Source organism: Salvelinus namaycush, chromosome 9 (genome assembly GCF_016432855.1).
Source record: "Salvelinus namaycush isolate Seneca chromosome 9, SaNama_1.0, whole genome shotgun sequence".
NCBI lineage: Eukaryota > Metazoa > Chordata > Actinopteri > Salmoniformes > Salmonidae > Salvelinus > Salvelinus namaycush.
The window spans coordinates 31589608-31611919 of record NC_052315.1 but is presented as its reverse complement, the minus strand read 5'-3'; the positions used below and the strand labels follow the sequence as shown (position 1 = coordinate 31611919).

Here is a 22312-nt window from a genome sequence, read left to right as displayed (position 1 = left end):
TCATATTGTGGGGGTGCTTTGCTGCAGGAGGGACTGGTGCACTTCACAAAATAGATGGCTTCATGAGGCAGGAAAAGTATGTGGATATATTGAAGCAACATCTCAAGATATCAGTCTGGAAGGTAAAGCTTGGTTGCAAATGGGTCTTCCAAATGGACAATGACCCCAAGCATACTTCCAAAGTTGTGGCAAAATGGCTTAAGGACCACAAAGTCAAGGTATTGGAGTGGCCATCACAAAGCCTTGACCTCAATCCTATAGAAAATTTGTGGGCTGAACTGAAAAAGCGTGTACGAGCAAGGAGGCCTACAAACCTGACTCAGTTACACCAGCTCTGTCAGGAGGAATGGGCCAAAATTCAACCAACTTATTGTGGGAAGCTTGTGGAAGGCTACCCCAAACATTTGACCCAAGTTAAATAATTTCAAGGCAATGCTACCAAATACTTATTGAGTGTATGTAAACTTCTGACACACTGGGAATGTGATGAAAGAAATAAAAGCTGAAATAAATCATTCTCTCTACTATCATTCTGACATTTCACATTCTTAAAATAAAGTGGTGATCCTAACTGACCTAAGACAGGGAATTCTTACTAGGATTAAATGTCAGCAATTGTGAAAAACTGAGTTTAAATGTATTTGGCTAAGGTGTATGTAAACTTCCGACTTCAACTGTATCACAGCCATTAATCTCAGTAACTGTTTTAAAGTCACCATTGGCTTCATGGTGAAATTCCTGAGCTGTTTCCTTCCTCTCCGTCAACTGAGTTAGGAAGGATGCCTGTATCTTTGTGGTGACTGGGTGTATTGATACACCATCAAAAGTGTAATTAATAACTTCACCATGCTCAAAGGAATATTCAATGTCTGCTTTTTTTTTTTACTCATCTATTTTTACTCATCAAATCAAATCAAATTGTATTTGTCACATGCAGGTGTAGACCTTACTGTGAAATGCTTAATTACAAGCCCTTAACCAACAATGCTGTTCAAGAAATAGAGTTAAGAAAATATAAAACTAAATAAACTAAAGTTAAAAAAATAACAAATAAAGTAACACAATAAAATAAAAATAACGAGGCTACAAACAGGAGGTACCGGTACCGAGTCAATGTGCGGGGGTACAGGCTAGTCAAGGTAATTTGTACATGTAGGTAGTGGTAAAGTGACTATCCATAGATAATAAACAGCGAGTAGCAGCAGTGTAAAAATAAGGGGGTGTCAATGTAAATAGTCCAGGTGGCCATTTGATTAATTGTTCAGCAGTCTTATAAGCCATAAATTGTGACAGGTAGAAGCTGTAAAAGGGCATTTTGGTCCTAGACTTGGCGCTCCGGTACCGCTTTCCGTGCGATAGCAGAGAGAACAGTCTATGACTAGGGTGGCTGGAGTCTTTGGCAAATTTTTGGGCCTTCCTTTGACACCACCTAGTATATATGACCTGGATTGCAGGAAGCTTAGCCCCAGTGACGTACTGGGCCGTGCGCACTACCCTCCGTAGCACCTTAAGGCGACGAGCAGTTCCCACACCAGGCGGTGATGCAACCGGTCAGGATGCTCTCAATGGTGCAGCTGTAGAACTTTTTGAGGATCTGGGGACCCATGTCAAATATTTTCAGTCTCCGAAGAGGGAAAAGGTGTTGTCGTGCCCTCTTCACGACTGTCTTGGTCTGTTTGGATCATGATAGTTCGTCGGTGATGTGGATACCAAGGAACTTGAAACTCTTGATCCGCTCCACTACAGCCCTGTCGATGTTAATGGTGCCTGTTTGGTCCGCCTTTTCCTGTAGTGCACGATCAGCTCCTTTGTCTTGCTCACATTGAGGGAGAGGTCATTGTCCTGGCATCACACTGTCAGGTCTCTGACCTCCTCCCTATAGGCTGTCTCATCTTTGTTTGTAATCAGGCCTACCACTGTTGTGACAGATTACCTTCACTTTCTTGGGCACAGGGACTATGGTGGTCTGCTTGAAACATGTAGGTATTACAGACTCGGTCAGGGAGAGGTTGAAAATGTCAGTGAAGACACTTGCCAGTTGGTCCGTGCGTGCTTTGAGAACACGTCCTGGTAATCCGTCTGTCCCAGAGGCTTTGTGAATGTTGACCTGTTAAAAGGTCTTGCTCACATCGGCTATGGAGAGCGTGATCACACAGTCGTCCGGAACAGCCGGTGGTCTCATGCATGCTTCAGTGTTGCTTGTTTAGAAGCGAGCATAAAAAGCATTAAGCTCGTCTGGTAGGCTCGCGTCACTGGGCAGCTCGCGGCTGGGTTTCCCTTTGTAGTCCGTAATAGTTTCCAAGCCCTGCCTCATCCGACAAGCATCAGAGCCGGTGTAGTAAAATTCAATCTTAGTTCTGTATTGACGCCTGTTTGATGGTTTGTCTGAGGGCGTAGCAGGATTTCTTATAAGCGTCCAGATTAGTGTTCCACTCCTTGAAAGCGGCAGCTCTACCCTTTAGCTCATTGCGGATGTTGCTTGTAATCCATGGCTTCTGGTTGGGATATGTACGACCAGTCACTGTGGGGACGACGTCGTTGATGCACTTATTGATGAAGCCGGTGACTAAGGTGGTGTACTCCTTAATGCCACTGGATGAATCCCGGAACATATTCCAGTCTGTGCTAGCAAAACAGTCCTGTAGTTTAGCATCCGAGTCATCTGACCACTTACGTATTGAGCGAGTCACTGGTTCTGCCTTCTTTAGTTTTTGCTTGTAAGCAGGAATCAGGAGGATAGAACTTTGGTAAGATTTACCAAATGGAGGCGAGGCAGAGCTTTGTATGCGTCTCTGTGTGTGGAGTAAAGGTGGTCTGCATTAAAGTCCCCGGACACTAGGAGCGCCGCTTCTGGATGAGCATAGTCGCTTATGGCCTTATACAGCTCGATGAGTGCGGTCTTAGTGCAAGCATCGGTTTGTGGTGGTAAATAGACGGCTACGAATAATATAGATGAGAACTCTCTTGGTAGATAGTGTGGTCTACAGCTTATCATGAGGTACTCTACCTCAGGTGAGCAATACCTCGAGACTTCTTTAATATTATACATCGCGCGCCAGCTGTTATTGACAAATAGACACACACACCCGCCCCTTGTCTTACCAGATGTAGCTGCTCTGTCCTGCCGATGCACGGAAAACCCAGCCAGCTCTATATTATCTATATTATATTACTATATTATTATATCTATATTACTATATTATATTATGAAACATAAGATATTCCAGTTTTTAATGTCTCGTAGGTAGGATAGTCTTAATTGTATATCATCCATTTTGTTTTCCAATGATTGCACGTTGGCCAATAGTACAGATGGTAGTGGAGGTTTACTCACTCGCCTACGAATTCTCACAAGGCACCATGACCTCCGCCCCCTTTATCTCTGTCTTTTCTTCACGTGAATGATGGGGATTTGGGCCTGGTCTCGAGAAAGCAGCATATCCTTTGTGTCGGACTCGTTAAAGAAAAAAATCTTTGTCCAGTTTGAGGTGAGTAATCGCTGTTCTGATGTCCAGAAACTCTTTTCATAAGAGACGGTAGCAGCAACATTATGTACAAAATAAGTTACAAACAATGTGAAAAAATAAAATAAAGAGCACAGTTGGTTAGGAGCCCGTAAAACAGCAGCCATCCCCTCCGGCGCCATTATTAGGGTACACAGGGAGAGAGAAAAAATATAGTAATCTAGATGACAGACAAACACATTCAATACCACCTTGCCCACTCTTGCCTGCATCTAGCTGATCTAGGATGTAATCATTACTCCAAGCAGTTGCAAAAGAGAGTTTCTCTTAGACAAATTCAGATATGTTTTTTCCCGTTTTGTTCCATTTGCTTCCGTATAAGAAAAGTTTTTCAACAGAATCGGCAGAATGAATCCACACATCCCTGATCACCCGCAAACACAGTTCACTTTCATAGCAGCCACATACAAACAGCATGATAACATTGGTCTTTGTATAACCCTTTCCCTTCGCTTGTGGACTTCAGTGCACAGCACAACAATTGTCTGTGACCAGGCAAAAAACACTTTCCAAGCCAAACCTTCATGCCATAAGCAATAACCGCTACACACAGCCTACATCGTTGTCACATATTAGCTACCGTCATAGTCAACATAGCTTCTAGACCTGATGTGTTAGTAAACCCGCTACAATCATGCAGTACAGTGTACAGCAAGCAGTTAAGCAGTTACATCGCCGGGCCCCAGTGGCAATAAAATAATAAAACCAAAAGCTTACCTTGACTTGGAAGAGTTCCAGTGTTGGATAACTATAGCCAGCTAGCTAACATAGCATCCCTCTCTGTTTGAATACTTTAAAGTATTACTTAAGTTGTTTTTTGGGGTATCTGTACTTTACTTTGCTATTTATATTTTTTAATACTTTTACTTTTACATCACTACATTCCTAAAGAAAGGTATGTACTTTTTACTCCATACATTTTCCCTGATACATAAAAGTATTTGTTACATTTAGAATGCTTAGCAGGACCGGAAAATTGTCTAATTCACACACTTAATCAAGAGAACATCCCTGGTCATCCTACTGCCTCTTATCTGGCGGATCACTAAACATATGCTTTGTTTGTAAATTATAGTGTTGGAGTGTGCCCCTGGCTATCTGTAAATAAAATTAAAAAACTAGAAAATGTGGCTCTGCTCTGCTTATTATATTGAATTTGAAATGATTTATACTTTTGTACTTTTGATACTTAAGTATATTTGAGCAATTATATTTACTTTTGATACTTAAGTATATTTAAAACCAAATACTTTCAGACTTTTACTCAAGTAATATTTTACACTGGGTACTTTTCTGCGCCCACGGTTTACCACAGTATCTTTACTTTTACTTAAATATGACAATTGGGTACTTTTTCCACCACTGGGTGTTTGAGTAGGCTAAACTAGCTAGCTGCATTTGCTAGCTAAGTAATGAAAGTGAAAAAAATATCTCTCTCAAAACTGTTCAACTATTGTCTTTCTCTCTATTTGTGTTAACTACTCACCTCATGTTATCCACTGCAGTGCTAGCTATCTATAGCTTATGCTTTCAGTACTAGATGCATTCTATGATTTGTTGATTGGGTGGGAAACATGTCAGTTCATGCTGCAAGAGCTCTGATAGGTTGGAGGACATCCTCCGGAAGTTATCATAATTACTGAGCAAGTCTATGGAAGGGGGTGAGAACCATGAGCCTCCTGGGTTTTGTATTAAAGTCAATGTACCCAGAGAAGGACGGAAACTAACTGTCCTCCGGCTACATCATGGTGCTACCCTAGAGAGTGATGTTGAGGGTAGTGTAGACATTGATTCCAAAACAGTATGTTTTAATCAATTATTTGGTGACGTGAATATATTTAGCATAGTTTTATCTAAAAAGGATACATTTTTTATGTTTCACTATTTTTATTTTTATGAAATTCACTGAGGAGGATGGTCCTCCCCTTCCTCCTTTGAGGAGCCTTCACTGCATGCAACCTATTATGTGACTTGAACTTCTTAAGTATCCACACCTTTTTTTAAATTTTCACCTAATATGACATACCCTAATCTAACTATCTGTATCTCAGGCCCTGAAGCAAGGATATGCATATTCTTGGTACCATTTGAAAGGAAACACTTTGAACTTTGTGGAATCGTGAAAGGAATGTAGGATAATATAACACAATAGATCTGGTAAAAGATAATACAAAGAAAAAACAAAACCGGTCTTTTGTATTTTTTTCCTATCATCGTCTTTGAAATGCAAGAGAAAGGCCATCATGTATTATTCCAGCCCAGGTGCAATTTAGATTTTGGCCACTAGATGACAGCAGTGTATGTGCAAAGTTTTAGACTGATCCAATGAACCATTGCATTTCTGTTAATTTTTTAAAATCAAGACTGCCCAAATGTGCCTAATTTGTTTATTAATAATAACTTTTCATGTTCAAAACTGTGCACTCTCCTCAAACAATAGCATGGAATCCTTTACTGTAACAGCTACTGTAAATTGGACAGTGCAGTTAGATTAACAAGAATTTAAGCTTTCTGCCAATATCAGATATGTCTAGGTCGTCCTGGGAAATTCTCTTGTTAATTTCAACCACATGCTAATCGCATTAGCCTACGTTAGCTCAACCGTCCTGTGGACGGGACACCGATCCCGAAGAAGCACATTTTTACTCCTGAACTTATTTAAGCTTGCCATAATAAAGGGATAGAATACTTATTGACTCAAGACATTTCAGCTTTTCATTTTGAATTCATTTGTAAAAATGTCTAAAAGCATACAGTAATTACACTTTGACATTATGAGGTTTGTGTCTAGCCAGTGACAGAAAATCAAAATGCTATCAATTTTAAATTCAAGGGGTGTGAATACTTTCTGAAGGCACTTTAGGCCCTGTGTGTGTGTGTGTGTGTGTGTGTGTGTGTGTGTGTGTGTGTGTGTGTGTGTGTGTGTGTGTGTGTGTGTGTGTGTGTGTGTGTGTGTGTGTGTGTGTGTGTGTGTGCGTGCGTGCGTGCGTGCGTGTGTGTGTGTACCTGAGGAGGCATCGCGGGCGGTGTAATTGTGTAGAACACTGCGAGGGAGAGTTGCTTCAGAGAGAAGAGGACTGAATGTCTGGAGAGGAGAGAACACTGATGATCACACACACATGCACAAACATGTGTAGTAAATGTGTATCTCTACCCCTGTGTGTAGTTGCACCAGTGTATGTATGTGTATGTGTGTGTGTCCTACAAAGGTGTCTTTGTGCTAGTCAGGGTGTTGTGTGTGTATGCCCTGACCTCATCTGCTTCTCTTAGGTGTAGTGTGCCTACCTCCTCCCCTAGGAGATCCCGTTTCCTCCGCAGTGCATTAGCCCTCCTGCACGCGCACACACACACACACACACACACACACACACACACACACACACACACACACACACACACACACACACACACACACACACACAGGACACACACACACAGCACACAGCACAGGGAGATATACATTCATTATGAGGAGAAACATGCAAACTGAAGTTAAGTGCACTTTTGACCACTTGAATACATCCAAACAAAACACGCACACGCATCAGTTTAGCCATGACATTGATGTAATGAATCCCCTGAGATTATGAATGTTTCTCGCTTCCTCTCCTCTCTCACCTCTGTAGTCTACTGTCTGTCTCTGTCAGTTGGCTCTGAGCTGCTGAACACAACAAAAAACCATCAGTAAAACCTCACACACCATCAAAATTATTACTTCATTGCACTATCACAACACATAAAATATCATCACATATATACCACAAGTCGACAAAACATATCAAATGTATTAATTTAAACATTAGAATTTAGGGTCACTGGGGCACATTATTGAACAGCAACAATTTAGGCTACACCTCTGAATGATTTACAAGACAGTATCGGCTCTAATGTATTCCTTTCCAAAGGAAAACATGTGTCAATCATATTTCCCCAAGGCCATAACGATGTCACTGCGGGGGGTTGAAACCCACAATTTGCCTATCATCCGATATTTCCTAAGGTTAAAACAGCAAAATATACTTTTCAAAATGTCTCGCGCATACAACACTGGTGCTAGTTTTCTGCTCTCTCTTTGACATTTTTGGAATCACTCTTAGAACGTCAAACGTTTATGTTGAAACAGTAAAGGTTATAGTACTCATCTAAGTTATGCATTTTGATATGATGCGCGTGTGACGCTGGGAGACTCACCGTGTGCTGTCAGCAGCTGGAGAACTGAACACCACGAAAGAAGAACCAGTATTACTCTACGTGGACCGTTCATCTCAGAGCTCATCCACCCGGAGGTTAACGGAACATTTCACAGGACAGACCGGAGAGTAGAGGAGGATCTCTGTTCGTTAGCGGACTTCCCGCGGTTCACGTCCACGCGCACATAGTTGAGCGTGCCCCTCGGATGGATGACGAGTGCACGAGTTCACCTACCCAGTGGTGTAAAGTACTTAAGTAAAAGTACTTTAAAGTACTAAAGTAGTTTTGGGGGAAATCTGTACTTTACTATTTATATTTTTGACAACTTTTACTTTTACTTCACTACATTCCTAAATAAAATAATGTACTTTTTACTCCATACATTTTTCTTCACACCCAAAAGCCCTCTTTACATTTTGAATGCTTAGAAGGACAGGAAACTAGTCCAATTCACACACTTATCAAAAGAACATCCATGGTTGGACACACCTACTCATCCAAAGGGTTTTCTTTATTTTTACTATTTTCTACATTGAAGAATAATAGTGAAGACATCAAAACTATGAAATAACACATATGGAATCATGTAGTAACCAAAAAAGTGTTAAACAAATCAAAATATATTTGAATAGGGAACAAGATTCAAGATTGTTGGAAAAGCCAGGTGAAGCTGGTTGAGAGAATGCTAAGAGTGTGCAAAGCTGTCATCAAGGTAAAGGGTCACTACTTTGAAGAATCTCAAATCTCAAATATATTTTGATTTGTTTAACACTTTTTTGGGTACTACATGACTCTGTATGTGTTATTTCATAGTTTTGATGTCTTCACTATTATTCTACAATGTAGAAAAAGGTAAAAATAAAGAAAACCCCTGGAATGAGTAGGTGTGTCCAAACTTTTGACTGGTACTGTATATTTAAAACCATATATTTTTTTGACTTTTGCTCAAGTAGTATTTCACTGGGTGACTGACTTTTACTAAAGTCATTTTCTATGAAGGTAACTTTACTTTTACTTAAGTATGACAATTGGGTACTTTTTCCACCACTGTCCCTACCCCATTGAAGTTGACATTTAAAATGGTTAAAGTAAGTTTAGGGTTAGGTAAGGGTTATGGTTAGGTAAGAGTTATGGTTAAGGTTAAGGGTATGGTAGGGGTTAAGGTTAGAGTATGGGTATGGATGTTCCAAGGATCCCTGATTGCAGTATCCACAGGAGAATAGTGGGCTACCTGCAAGTTAGAGAGATTCTCTGAGTTTAGGACACAAATGCAACAAATTAATTGACTGTAGGGCCTACTTATGATTACAAATATAGTCTTACTTTAGAGACAGTAATTTAACTTTAATAAAATGATAAATGAGATTGTATATGTGTGTGTTTTTGTGTTTGTCTGTCTGTGTGTGTGTGTGTGTGTGTGTGTGTGTGTGTGTGTGTGTGTGTGTGTGTGTGTGTGTGTGTGTGTGTGTGTGTGTGTGTGTGTGTGTGTGTGTGTGTGTGTGTGTGTGTGTGTGTGTGTAAGACTTGGACTCCCTCTGCTGGCCATTGATGTATGCCTATCTGATATGATTGAAAATGGACACGAGCAAAAATCTCTGAATGTTTAATAACATAGTATAATGTACATGTTTAATAGTATTATCATGATATACATGTTAATGTCCTGGATACATAATGCGTCTTAAATACTTTAAACAGTAGAGGAGGGGGTTTGGGGTGGCACGAGTGGTGGTATTGTTAGAAGGTTAGTGGGGGTTGAGTAAGGCTTGATAGGGTTGCATACCAGTGAAGTATTGGGGGGTTAAGGAGTGGGATTGCTGATAAGGGTTCATGAGTGGTGGATGGGTATCAGGTATTTTGGAGTGCGTACGTGGGTAACAGTAGAGGCTGCTGAGGGGAGGACAGCTCATAATAATGGTCGGAAGGGAGCGAATGGAATAGCATCTAACACCTGGAAACCATGTGTTTGATGTGTTTGATACCATTCCACTGATTCCGCATTAGTCCTCCCCAATTTGGTGCCACCAACCTCCTGTGGTGGGTAGGAGGGCAAAGTCAGTCTGCTACAGAGAGCTGCCTAGTAATATGACATCACGTCCTGGCAGCCAGTTCAGCGTTGACTTCGTCCTCAGTTTTGAGGCCGTGCCATGGGGGCGATGGGCCGGCGGGGGTTGGCCAGCATGTCTGACCAATGACGGAGCTCCGTGCCGCTGCTGGCTCCACCCAGAAACACCTTCCCGATGGCATCATTCTTCCCAATCTTATCATAGTCCAACACTGTCACTGCTACCTACACCTTCTACACACAGAGAAACACAGACCTCTGCTCGAAGGGTTGATAAATTATAAAGGAATTCATTGTAAGGGATAAGTGAGCGAGAGGGAGAGAGAGAGAGTGTGTGTGTGTGGTGGGGTGTGAGTGTACCTGTATCTGTTCGAAGGGCACCTCGAAGCTGAAGGACTCGTTGTAGTAAGGGTTGAGAGTGTTCTTCTTGATGCTGGTTTTCTTCTTCTTCAGTCTTTTTCCATTCTGTAGTAGGTGGATCTTTACATAGGGGTCTGACAGAGGAGACAGAGATCAACCTAACACAAAAACGCTCTCTCTTTCTGTCTCTCGCTGTCTCTTTCTCTCTCTCACACAAACACACACCCAGCTCACCCGACAGTCCTCCTACGTCCATCTTCTTTAGGTTTTTTGCCTCGAGGACAACGATGCTTAATTTCCCTGCTGTAGGAACATCTCAGAGACAGACAGTTATCACCCAGCTGTTCTGACTGGAGAGAGAGGGTGCCAGAGGTAAGTGCTTTGTGACTTTCTTTCCTATATATTTCTTCCTTCTCTCTTTTTTACTCTATCTATCCTCCTGGTCTCTCCATTCGCACCTCCTCTTTCTCTGCCTTCTTCAGCTCTTCTTCAGGGGGGGGGGGGGCAGAGGGTAGGGAGAAGACCCACAGCTATAGCATGTGTCTGATGGAATAATATGTTGTTACTCAGTCCTGGTCCTCATTGGTTAGCAGAATCAGATGTGTTAGAGCAGGGATCGAACAAGGAGTTCTCACCGTGTTCTCTGTGAAGTTGTAGTCCAATGAGAACTCCAGTCTGCCCAACTTCACTTCCTCTTTAGGCTCCTCCTCCCTGCCAGTCAATCCAGTCTTTGTGTCACCCTCATCCTTTAGGGGCTATAGGACACACACACAAACACACAGACGAACCTGATACCTACTAAGCAGCAGACCAACACAGCTTAAAAAACGTATTCAGGATCGGTGGGTCCCCTACGGGACGGTTGACCTAACGTAGACTAATGCGATTAGCATGAGGTTGTAAGTAAGAAGAACATTTCCCAGGACATAGACATATCTGATATTGGCAGAAAGCTTAAATTGTTCTTAATCTAGCTGCACTGTCCCATTTACAGTAGCTATGACAGTGAAAGAATACCATGCTATTGTTTGAGGAGAGTGCACAGTTTTGAACACGAAAAGTTATTGATAAGCAAATTAGGCACATTTGGGCAGTCTTGATACATTTTTTTTTACAGAAATGCAATGGTTCATTGGATCAGTCTAAAATTTTGCACATACACTGTTGTCATCTAGTGGCCAAAATCTAAATTGCACCTAGGCTGGAATAATACATTATGGCCTTTCTCTTGCATTTCAAAGACGATGGTAGAAAAAAATACAAAAGAACGGTTTTGTTTTTTCTTTGTATTATCTTTTACCAGATCTATTGTGTTATATTCTCCTACATTCCTTTCACATTTCCACAAAGTTCAAAGTGTGTCCTTTCAAATGGTACCAAGAATATGCATATCCTTGCTTCAGGGCCTGAGCTACAGGCAGTTAGATTTGGGTATGTTATTTTAGGCAAAAATTGAAAAAAAGGGTCCGATCCTCAAGAGGTTGTTGTTTTACGCCACGCTATTTATTAAAAGTTTGTGTGTAGCCCTCCACAGAGAGTTGATATTACGCAATGTGTGTGTGTGTGTGTGTGTGTGTATGTGTACCTCAGAGTTGCCCCCCCCAGCTCAGTGTCCGTGTTCAAGCCGTTCTTTCCCTTCTTCTCCTTCTCTGTGTCCTTTACTTTCTTTTTCAGACATTTCCTCCACACACACAAACAGTATGACAACACCAGACACACACTCACCACGCATAGAGCTCCTACAGCCCAGGATGGCAGTGCACACACGCGCGCACACACACACATAAGCATACGCACATACGCACACACGCACACACGCACACACACACACGAACACACAGACAATGTTAATATATCAAAACCAAGTGTTTTATATAACACCGGAGGGTTTCACCAGCTTGTGAGAATATTTTATTTATCAATTGAGTACTTTATGCACTTTAACGGCACTTTAACTTGGTTCTGACAATTAACTTAGAGCTTTGAAGGCTCTGGAAACCCTCCCCTGATTGGTTGTTACTCACTGTGGAGGGGGTGCAATTCGCTCATAAACTTTGTGGGGGTGTGACCTCCAGGCCCAGGTTCTGGGGTTGCTGTGGCATTGGGGTTGATTGACAGGGGAGAGGGGGAGGAGCTGGGCTTTGCCTGTGTGCCCATATGACTGCCTGTCATCACCTAGGTCCTAGAGAGAGAGATAAAGACACACAGAGACATGTAGAGTCTGTCAAAATATGTAAATTATTGCATCCAAACTAGCTCTGTATTTAAATTTGAGTGAGTGGTTACATTTCCCAGCCCCATCCCTTAGAATACCAAACAAAGTGACATGGCAGGCTGTTTAAATAACATGTTGTTTTATTTAAAAGTAACTCACAGTCCCGCAACATTCCAGAGGGCTGGCCAAAAATTACTGTAACTTTTCAAATAGACAGTGGGTATTAGAAAACTAGTGTGGGATACTGCAGCTGGCAGGAACATTGCATGCATCTGTAGCACATGCTGTTAACTTTAGATCCATATAAATGATCGCCACCATCTCATGGACTTCATAAAAGTGCATGTTTTGAGATACATCCAGACGTATGTGTTATAGAGTGGTTATAGATGTGTGTGTGTGCATGTGCGCGTGCGTGTGTCAGATGGCCTCTTGTGTTTCTGCTAGTCTGGCACTAAGACCTGCTGTTCAAAGGATACACAACCTTGTTCCCTGTCAAACCTGCTGACAACACAGCACATGGGGGAGAGGTGTGGAGGGAGAGAGGGGGACAGAAGAAAGGACATCATGAGTGTAAGATCTCTAAAGAAAGGATGTGAGAATGTTTCTGTCCAGAGTAGGAACTGTCCCAATTCACTTCCTACCCCTTCACATTTGTCCTAAACCTTCTATGTTTTCAGATCTGAGTCGGGGAAACCGCCTCACTCAGCTCCTAACCATCATCCATGTTGGTGGCAAATATTCCATGAAAGCAGTCTACAACTACTGTAATACGCAATTACATTGACATCATCATATCAAACACTGTTGCTAATCAGGAAGAAAAACACTTTTGATGTAATTTTTCTGTTTTGCTTATCTCCAGCATGCTATGCTACTAATGGGCACGTACTACAAGTGCATGGCAAGTCACTTCCACAGTGTATTGTCTCAGAATTGTTTATTCCATCATGGCTGAATTCTCTCACTCAGACTCTAACCCACTCTCTTTAGACCTGCCTGGTTAGAAGTTAGAGTTGCCTGGTTAAATAAAGGATTAAGATAAAGAAAACATACTGTATTTATATGGTTCTTATATCCCCTCATTTACAACCAAGACTGGAAATGACATTAACCCTAATCCACAGTCAAATATCTAACAGCAACACAATATTCTAACCCAACCCCACCATCACCTCAATACCCATCACTGACCACACCCTGGGAGAGAAAAAGAGAGAGAGAGAGGAGAGAGGGAGTCTTACCTGGGTGTGTGTCCTGGTTTTGGTTCTGTCTGGCTGCAGGGTGGAGAGAGGGAGGACTCCCAGGTACACCTCTGAACAAAAAGAAAGAGAGAGCGAGCGAGGAGGAGGAGAGAGGAGAAGATGACAACAGAGGTGGAGGAGGACAAAAGGGGTGACAGGAGGAGGAAAGAGGAGGGGAGATGAGGCAGTTTCTTGTATTTTGTTTTAACCTTCTGTTAATCCAGAAGTCTGAGACAAGGAGCACAGGTATGACAGGAAAAGGGGGATGAGAGAGAGGAAATGAAGGAGAGAGAGAAAGGGGCACGAGAGAGTTGGCTGGTTGGCTGTGTGTATGTGTGTGTATTATGTTGCGTTCGTAACCAAGTGGGAGTAGGGAATCTATCAGTTGTGAAGTCGTAATTAGATGCATTCACATGCTTTTAACTTGTTGAGAAACTTTGATTGGCTAATGGCCAACAAGCTGCGTAAACCATAAACTAAAAGTACAGATATCATGCTTGTAAACAAATTATAGTGTCAAAAAATCTGTTCATGTGGATTTTTCCTAGTCGCATGTGATAAAATCCCAATTCCCACTTGGTTACGAATGCAGCATAAGTATGAGGATGTGTGTGTTCTGTCCATTAGGACAGGTCCCAGGGGGGTTGAGTCCCTCTGATCCAAGTCCCGTCCCTTGTGACCTCTGCTGCTCCCTCATAGGTCACCCTCGCCAGGACATGGATGAATATTCATGGTTTGGTGACAGTGCTTTTTATAGGCTTGTTAGCATACTGAGACTTCAGCAGGAGACAACATCTACATTCCAACTGGATGACTGGTATTAATGTATACATGTCCCTGTGTAATTGCGCATGCATTTATGACATAGGCATTACTGTATGTGTGATTGTATGTGCATATACTGAAAACCGGTATGCATTATGTTTCCGGTGGTCGATACCGTTTTGTCTCACATTGACTCTATGTATAGATGCTGCTGCCTGAATTAGAACTGTAGGATGCAGTTTCTGCAGCAACGCAGGTATCAAGTTCCAGCCCCACCGAGATAGAGATGCAGATTCACACACATACTGTACACACACACAGAGCTTAGACCTCTGTGGAGCATTGTGACTTCAACTCTGTTGTTCATCTTACTGATGATTCGGTGGACAGAGACGTTTTATCGATCTATGTGTTGATTCATGTCTTATAGGGAATTATAAACTGGGTGGTTCGAGCCCTGAATGCTGATTGGTTGACAGCCGTGGTACATCAGACCGTATACCACGGGTATGGCAAAACACTTTTTTTTACTGCTCTAATTACGTTGCGAACCAGTTTATAATAGCAATAAGGCACCTCAGGGGTTTGTGATATATGGCCAATATACCACGGCTAAGGGCTGTGCCCAGGCACTCCGCGATGCGTCGTGCATAAGAACAGCCCTTAGCTGTGGTATATTGGCCATATACCACACACCCTCGTGCCTTATTGCTTAAATGTACTCTGTGATTGGAGGCACTATAAGAGGGTCATTAATTTAGATACATCCACAGCATTCTATTCCGGTTTCATTTTTAAAAGAAACTGAATAATTTAATTGATCCGATGGTTCTAAAATATGTGGAAACATATTTTATTTAGATTGGTCTAAAACTTTTCACCCTATATAATACATAGCACCCATGGAAGTAGAATGATTCATTATATTTCTATTAAAGCAACCCCACACATCAGTACTCCACAACATCCTTTTAATCAGAAAAACTCTTCTGCATATGATTGGTAACAGCACACACACTGTCGACAAAGCAACAGGTGACAATGTATGTACAGGGCAGTCACCAGTGACAGGCATGGCGCTGCATTGTGTGTAAAAAAACAGCTATATCATATACATTATATAAGACAACGCAAACACTTTACTAGAACCCTCTGTCATACGGGCTACATAACATGTCATAAACAATCATACTGTGTCAATTTAGCACAACTGATTATACACCAACAGTCCTGACATTGTTATGGCAGTGTTAAACAGCCCTTATAACAAAGGGTTTAAGTGAAGTTGAACCAGACCAATAACAGTGGTTATAGATGGTCATACAGTAAGTGAGGGGCATTATACAGTTATGACAACAATAACTAAAGAAGCCTGAGGGAAATCTGACTTGAATAATCCTCCAAACATAGTGTAATATGTGTATGAGTGTGTAGTGTGGCACAGCATAGAATTAAGCAGATTCCAAAATAAAACAGGATGTTCCATCCCTGTACTAGCACAGGGCTATGAATATGTTGTGCTAATACAGGGACTAGATCAGAAATGTATGACCCAGGGGGTTCTCGGACTAAAGTTGAGAAACACTGATCTAACCCCTAATTAAGCATTACCAAGGGACACACAGGGGTCACCGAGGACCACTATTGGCCGATGCATGAAGATTCAGGCCCACTCCTTGGGCTACAACAACCAACCCTGGGAGGATTGGCCACATTGGTGGTATGTTTATCAACTCAAAGAGCAGTTTGTGGTGGTAGCCCATAGAGTGGCCCACCCGTGTTATAGCACCCCTTCATAGTCCAACGCATAGCAGAATACACACAAGGCTATACACACACCAGGGTTGAGATCAATTCAGTTTGTTTTCTATTACATTTCACTTCCTAAATTTAACCCAACACGCAGTTCGGCACTTAATTACATGCATGATAGATTGTTTTTGTAACCATGTTTGAACAAACACTACTGTATTCTATAAATCTTTTTTTTATTTTTTATAACAAAGTTGCTCTGCAAACAAAAAGACAAGCCAAAGGAAATATCCTTTCCATTGTCCGAGAGGGTGGTGGAGGCAGAGGTGGAACAAGGTGGTGTCCTGATCGTGTACTACTTAGTACAAAGTAATGCATTCACTAGTGTGTATAATAGGCCAGGAAATCAAATAAATTGTCCTTGGCATCAGAGTGAAAAACTCCATCTCAAATGTCACTCCATATAGTGCGCTACTTTTAAATTGGGATTTCAATTCCATGACTTGAATTGTAATTGAGCCCAACCCAGTATGGGAAGTGGAAGGGTTAGAATTCATCGTGTCTTGCCAAGGCTTCTCCAAAGTCAGTAGCCTGGCTACCAACAAAGAGGTCATACTTCTCAACGATCTCTGCCTTAGTCAGTTTGCCATCCTACAAAGGGAGAAAAAAAAATTAAGTGTTTAATTATTTGCTTAAATGCACACACGATGCAGGCAACTAGCTCAAACATCAACATGTGTGTACACACACACACCCACACACCTTGTCATTATCTGACTCGTAGACCAGGTGTTTGGCTTCTGCCTCTGCGTGGTCATAGTCTGAAGGCAGGATCCAGTCTTTGGTCTCCTCCTTGTCCATGCGGCCATCTTTGTTCGTGTCTCTGAACTCAGTAAACTGTTCTCTCTCTGTCCTCACCCACTCCGGCTCTGACGGATCCCCCTCTTGGTTATACATGTCACCTTGAGGATGGGAGAGAAGGGAACGAAAGGGGAGAGAGAAATGTCAATTAACCGCTCTCTGTTCTCACCCACTCAGGCTCTGCTGATGCTATAAAATCGCACCCATGTCCTCCTCCAGGTGTATTAACATTTAAGAACTCCATGTATTATAGCAGGCATTAAATAACCCATGTACTTCTCCAGATGTTATAACTTACCTATGTACTCCTCCAGGTCTATGAAGCCGTCTCCGTTCTTATCGATGTCCTCCATGGTCTCCTACAGGAGGGTAGCGGCACAGAGTTGTTACTGCCTGGCTACCTTAGACAATAAATAAAACATTTAAGTTGTTTTATGACCTACCAGCACAACTATATCCTTCATATGGTCGTACTCCTCAGGATGGAGGAAGGCTGTAAACTCCTCTTTATTGGCCTTCAGGTCAGCATCCAGGTCAGACATTTTGAATCTCCTCTCATCGCGTGAAACCATCTGCCTGTAGCTGAAGCCATCCTCTGGGTCTGGATCATCTAAAAAGGTCACACTCACCAATTAGAAAAATCAGACCTTCCAGTAAAAAGGCACTGGTCAGGTGTCGTAGATTACATTCTTATACTCCTTTCAGAGTGTCCCCCATACCCAGTATGTATCCATATGTAGCATTCTTGTACTCCTCCCAGGACACCAGTCCATCTCCGTTATGGTCATGACCTTTCCACTGGCGGTCCACGTCGTCATAGATCCACCTCTTTTGACTGTGTTTGATCCACTTTTTCATCTCCTCCACTGACACATAGCCATCCTTGTCCTCATCTATACGCTCTACCAACATACTGTAGAGAGAGAGAGATGGCGTATTAAACCATCTTTAATATACAAATCCACTTCTCACTTCTATACAAATGTAGCTGCTTCGAGTGTGTGTGTTTTACCCAAGTCTCTCCTTGCTCTCTTCTGGTGTGAGCTGATCGAAGGTCTTGGACTCGTCCTGTCCTAGAAACGCCTCGTGGTCGTAATCAAAGTTCTCTGCATCTTCATGGTCACGGTTGCTAAGCGGGTCGTCATGGTGGACGCGGTCCTTTTTCTCGATGGTGGGTTTACTAAAGGCATAGACCACGCACAGCGCAAAGCACATGACCAACGGCCGCAGCTCCATAATCTGACACACAGGAGCGAGAGCAGAGAGCGGCGTTAACTAACTTGGTTTACTACACAACAATATAGTTTGTGACAGTGCGTTTAGTTGACAGGAATTCGTCATGACTTTCCTTAGTTTAACTAATTCGGTGTTTCCCCTACTCATCTGTGGTTTCACCGTTTCTGGTTAAAATAAACAGGGTAGCTAGCTAATTTGTGAGTGCTGGGGCGTATTCATTACGGAAACCGTTTAAAAACCAAACAGAGCAAAACGAGAATTTCTATCAAACAAATTCAGGTAGGTCACTCCAAGTTTCGTTCCGTTTGCTTCCGTTTAAGAAGCGTTTTGCAACAGAAACGGCGTAATGAATACACCCTTGGTACCGGTGCAGTTTGCAAGCAAGCTAGCCCGATATCAGTTGTTAAACTAAATTTGGCTTGTCATTTGCACTGCCTACTTCAGTGTGTGTGTAACGTTAATGTTACAATAACTAAGCAGGGGGAAAAAAACATAGATGATCTGTGCATTTACGTAAGCCTAAAATAGATACTTTACTCACCACCAGTCTTTCGATTTTGAATATCTAGCTACTCCGGATACACACCCATCGTTTCCGGTCCTGAAAACTAGACCAGCCAACAGCGTTACATATGCGTTTGTGCCATGCCTCTTGTCCATTGGTCCACTTCAGGACAGCTTCGGCCTTGTGATTGGTCAATAACCGCCACGTCCTCAAGCTATGAGCTAGGGTCTTTGCTGTCAAAAACGATACTTGACGTGTCAAAAAGAGTTGTTGACCAATCAATCAGAGGACATGAATATAACTGCACGTCACATAATAATTTAACGCCTTCATACATTTTATAAAATGTTGTTTTTTTTATAAGATAGTTCTTATTTATTTAATGGTGGTCGGGTCCATATATGTGAAGCTAGCCACAATAAGGATTAGCCATAATAGTGTATTTTGCGGTTAGCCTTCAAAATAAACGTATGTCATTGACAGTGATGCAAATGAATACAAATAGTAGAATTATGCCATAATTGAATAGATCATGCTAAACGAGGTTGGAATGTTATGTAAAATCAAAAGACAATTTGTTAATTTGACAAAAATCTGTTGAAATCACACTGGAGTATTATACTTTAGAATTGCATTGGGGGCATACTTATTTCACTGTACTGCGTTACCTATGGATTGTGGATCAATGACATGGGGTATCAGTCTACTCAGTGACACGCAGAGAACATTAGCGTCGAAGCTCTAATTGCGGGATTCTGAAACAACTGTAAATTGAGACACATTTTTTGTCAACCTATGTGTATTGAACACTATTCCCAAGGAAAAACAATACTGCGTTGATGTTTTGGAGTCTGATAACTCAGAGGATGTTGGGAAAAATATCTTGGGTTTTGAGTAGACTGATACCCCATTTCATTGAACCCCAATCCTTAGGTAAAGCTGTACAGTGCAATATGAATGTCTATATACACACTAGGCTGACGGGTTTGCTTCATGTGGCTAATGACGCTTGAACGGACCTGGTTGTGAAGCTAGCCACAATAAGGATTAGGCATAATAGTGTCATTTGCGGTTTGCCTTCAAAATAAAAGTACCTATTTGAAAGTGATGCTGAAGGTTACAATTGACTGGAATTATGCCATATTTATGTAACAATTTTAACTTTACGTCTGTCCCCTCGCCCCGACACGGGCGCGAAACAGGGACCCTCTGCACACATCAATAACGGTCGCCCACGAAGCGTCGTTACCCATCGCTCCACAAAAGCCGCGGCCCTTGCAGAGCAAGGGGCAACACTACTTCTAGGTTTCAGAGCAAGTGACGTAACTGATTGAAACGCTGTTAGCGCGTACCCGCTAACTAACTAGCCATTTCACATCCGTTACACTCACCCCCCTTTCGACCTCCTCCTTTTTCCGCAGCAACCAGTGATCCGGGTCAACAGCATCAATGTAACAGTATAACTTTAAACCGTCCCCTCGCCCCGACACGGGCGCGAACCAGGGACCCTCTGCACACATCAACAACAGTCACCCACGAAGCTTCGTTACCCATCGCTCCACAAAAGCCGCGGCCCTTGCAGAGCAAGGGGCAACACTACTTCTAGGTTTCAGAGCAAGTGACGTAACTGATTGAAACGCTAGTAGCGCGTACCCGCTAACTAACTAGCCATTTCACATCCGTTACACTTAGATTAGATAATGTTAAACAAGGTTGGAATGTGAAACAATGGAATGGAGTATCAGTCTACTCGGTGACACCGACAGAACACAACTGTGAAGAGTTTACGCAAATATTAGCATTGTAGCTCTTATCGCGGAACTGTGACTGTGTGAAATCACCTTATAAGGTTAGCTTTGGGCAACAGGAATTACCGAAAGTAACACATTATAATACCAAAATGTTTTTCATTTTCATGTTCTAGTATCGAAAAAGTACCGTCAGTTTTGTTGATTAACTAGCTGGCTAGCTAGTTCAATTTCAATAGTCGAACAACAAGTGGCTACCTAGCTAATACTTACTCACAAGGATTCCTAAATCATTGCTAATAATGAAAATGACTGCAGTTTCTACTGGTCATTGTTTTCAGGCTGGTTGTATTGGTGCTAGCTAGGTTCCCCAGAAGTTGCGGTCGAACAAATAATGCCTTATTACGCGGTATTGTAAACGCATCGTCCGTGACTGGTGTTTGTTTGTTTGCAGACTTTTTTTGTACAGCTTTGACAGTGCTACCGATAGTAGTGGTGGCGCTTGGCTTGCACGTGCAAATTCAGAACACAACATTATATAATATAAGTGTTATTTTACGTGTCAAAGTAAAAGCTAATTTAACGCATCAAATAGTGTTATTTGAAGTGTATATTTTTTGACACGCAAAGACCCAAACGCGTTCCACAATGAGCGTGTTAAACAAAATCACCTTCCCCATTCATGCAAATCAGCAGCACTTATCAGGCAGTGGGCGATGAATTGTCAAACACACGATTTATAAGATATTACGTATTTATTTTCACAACACAAACTTTAATTTGTTTTTTTAAACTACACCACACAACCAAGTTTAATAGTAAGTCCTACATTAGTACATCCCCTCTCAAACTGCATGCCCATCTCATCATCCATCACTGACATTTTAACTGAGTGGGGATATTAAGAAATTAAAGAAGCCCATTTCAGAGGTCGCCATAATAAATATATATACTGTAGGATAGAGATGTAAGCAATTCCAGGTTAATCAGGAAATATTAGTACTAGAATACGGTAATCAAGCACAACATGTCTAGGAAGCCTAATATTTATTTCAACACCATAAACAAGCAGTGGCGACCCCTCATTCAGGTTTGAACCCCATATTTATAGCAAAAATGGGGCATGCCTGTTTTGCATGTTATTTTGGCATTAATACGTGTCATATATCAGTTTGCAAATAATGTAAAAAATAATATACATTAAGTTAATAAAGCCGTATACAAACATGGTCGCTTTTTTGTTTTCTTGAGTAAGGCAGCTCCAAAATGCAGGTGTTTCAGCCTAGCTCAGTGCTTTCTGTGATGGTGGGGCAAGCCAGCAGAAAATAAGGAGCGTTGCGCCGTGATTGGCTCAGTGTTCTGTCACTCATGGTGACTTTATATCACTGCCAAGTGTAAGAGGATACTTTGGTTGCGGCCCAAACACTTAAAAGACACACTATCCCTTCAACCATCAAATTAACTGGACACTTCTGATGACGTATCATGACGTCTGACGAGTATACACTTGCAGGTCGAGGGTGGAAAGAATGATTTTTAAATGGACCACCCTTGGCCGGAAATTCGTCACTCGTTCATCCCGCGATGATTGTGTTTTCAGCCACCGGTAGCTTGTGGGTGCTTTATATGCGCTACAGTCAATTATGAGTGCATGTCTACTAATATTAAATATATAATTATTAATGTACGCCTACTGTATGATAGCTATCAAATTAATTAGCTAATTAGCCTGACAAACTGGAAAATGTTTTATTTCTACAATTTCCAAAAGCTAACCAAACAAAAACATATTTACTTTTTACGAGATGTGTTTGTGCCGTCATGTGCATTAGTTGCACAATTTCTA

General features: G+C 41.9%; 1 protein-coding gene and 1 pseudogene across 1 annotated transcript; both read right to left on the bottom strand.

Annotated features, from left to right (window-relative positions):
- Window positions 1-9806: 9806 nt before the first annotated feature.
- Window positions 9807-12242, bottom strand: LOC120053234 (annotated as a pseudogene).
- Window positions 12243-15318: 3076 nt separating this feature from the next.
- Window positions 15319-18861, bottom strand: calub (calumenin b). Its single transcript, XM_039001299.1, has 7 exons — window positions 18755-18861; window positions 17990-18216; window positions 17697-17890; window positions 17421-17587; window positions 17276-17336; window positions 16879-17078; window positions 15319-16767 (listed from the first exon to the last, which is right to left on the bottom strand). Exons 2-7 carry the CDS (start codon window positions 18211-18213, stop codon window positions 16663-16665), a joined length of 951 nt encoding a protein of 316 aa, XP_038857227.1. The 5' UTR covers window positions 18214-18216; window positions 18755-18861; the 3' UTR covers window positions 15319-16662.
- Window positions 18862-22312: the final 3451 nt, after the last annotated feature.